Raw genomic sequence first — 1,323 nt, 5'->3', positions numbered from 1 at the left:
CTTAAATTACTCCAAAGTTTGTAATATTACTAGACAGTTTTGACATATAATTTTAGGTAGCAAGCATATTAGGCACATAGGTTACGAAATTGAAGACACCTATGATTAAAAAAAAAGTTGCCATTTATGAAGAAACATGAATCTGGCTTATCATCTAGTAAGAATCACCTACAATGAGTAACTAAAAACAAGGGCCTAGCAAAAACATTGGTTAATACCTCTAATTCTTCAAGAAATCCGGACAGTTACAGAATTGGAGTATTTATCCTGTAATTCTAAGAATTAAAAATGCCTACTAAAATACAAAAAGGTAAGATAAAATTTAAAAATTCAATACAGTGTCAAGTTCTGAATCTTCACATAAATGAAAAATATTTTGCGTATTGACTGTACATTCATCTTTAAAATTTAACTCATTTTCAACTTCAACATACTTATTCCATTTCGATATTATCTCAACCGGCTTTTTTTTATTTACTTCCATAATTGTTGAGTCTTTTTCTTGACTTGTTAATTCAAATTTAGTATTTGAAGTTTTTATTGGAAGTTTAGTGGGCTCAATCTCACATACCACTGAATTTTCTTTGCATTTTCCAGTATAAGTTTTAAAGTAATCCGTTTCTTCGTTTTGTCCATAAAGAGAACGTTTATTTTTACTTATAAGATTGTTATATTTTTTTCTTTTTTTTGGTGCATCAGAACACACTTCCGTATTTTCTAATAAAGGAGTGTCCACTTCCTGAGGTTCATCTTCTACTTCGTCAGTATATATTGACCACTTGCTTAGAGATTTAATTTTATTGGATAAAGTTTCTTCTTCATGATTGTCATTGTCTTTGTCTTCATCGTAACTATCGGAATCAACTGCCACATTTACTTCTTCCATTTGTCCTCTCAGTACATTTAGTTTTTGAACATGAAGCCGACATTCCTTGCCGTTACCAAGCCCGTAGTGTCGTTTAATGGACTGTTTCTCACCACACATTTTACATTGCCACTTATTTGACTTTTTTGTTTGATGTATCTGAAAAATTCGATATGGAGTTACTTGGCCAATGTCTAATATTAAAATAAATTTGGGATTACATTTACTTACTTGAAACACTAAACATTTATAACATCTTAACACTTGAAATAATTGAGGCATTTCAACTTTGTGATTTTGTTAACAATATTAATGTATTTCTTTAGATTACTTTTTTTAATTTTATAACTTAGTCTAGTACAACGAGTACCCTAAAACTTTTAAGAATTTTTGTTTGATATTTGAAAACGTATTACAATTTCATTCCCTAGTTTTGTACTTGAGAGAATGTTTGTTCA

At 29.5% G+C, this 1,323-nt stretch overlaps 1 protein-coding gene across 1 annotated transcript; it reads right to left on the bottom strand.

Moving 5' to 3' along the window:
- On the bottom strand, window positions 1-1,323 carry LOC137929747 (MRN complex-interacting protein). The gene is made up of 2 exons (XM_068772833.1): window positions 1,097-1,323; window positions 1-1,024 (listed from the first exon to the last, which is right to left on the bottom strand). Exons 1-2 carry the CDS (start codon window positions 1,145-1,147, stop codon window positions 323-325), a joined length of 753 nt encoding a protein of 250 aa, XP_068628934.1. The 5' UTR covers window positions 1,148-1,323; the 3' UTR covers window positions 1-322.

This window comes from Battus philenor, unplaced genomic scaffold, assembly GCF_028537555.1.
Source record: "Battus philenor isolate CCGP_79_NKW_IND1 unplaced genomic scaffold, ilBatPhil1.0.hap1 SCAF_5, whole genome shotgun sequence".
Lineage (NCBI taxonomy): Eukaryota > Metazoa > Arthropoda > Insecta > Lepidoptera > Papilionidae > Battus > Battus philenor.
Note: the sequence above shows the minus strand (reverse complement) of the source record. Positions and strands in the feature narration are given on the sequence as shown.

What these genes read in the sequence shown, in the direction of transcription:
- LOC137929747 (XM_068772833.1), bottom strand. Translation starts at nt 1,147, where the DNA reads ATGCCTCAATTATTTCAAGTGTTAAGATGTTATAAATGTTTAGTGTTT. An exon ending in ATAAATGTTTAGTGTTTCAA is followed by an intron (nt 1,025 to 1,096) that starts GTAAGTAAATGT and finishes CGAATTTTTCAG; the next exon opens with ATACATCAAACAAAAAAGTC.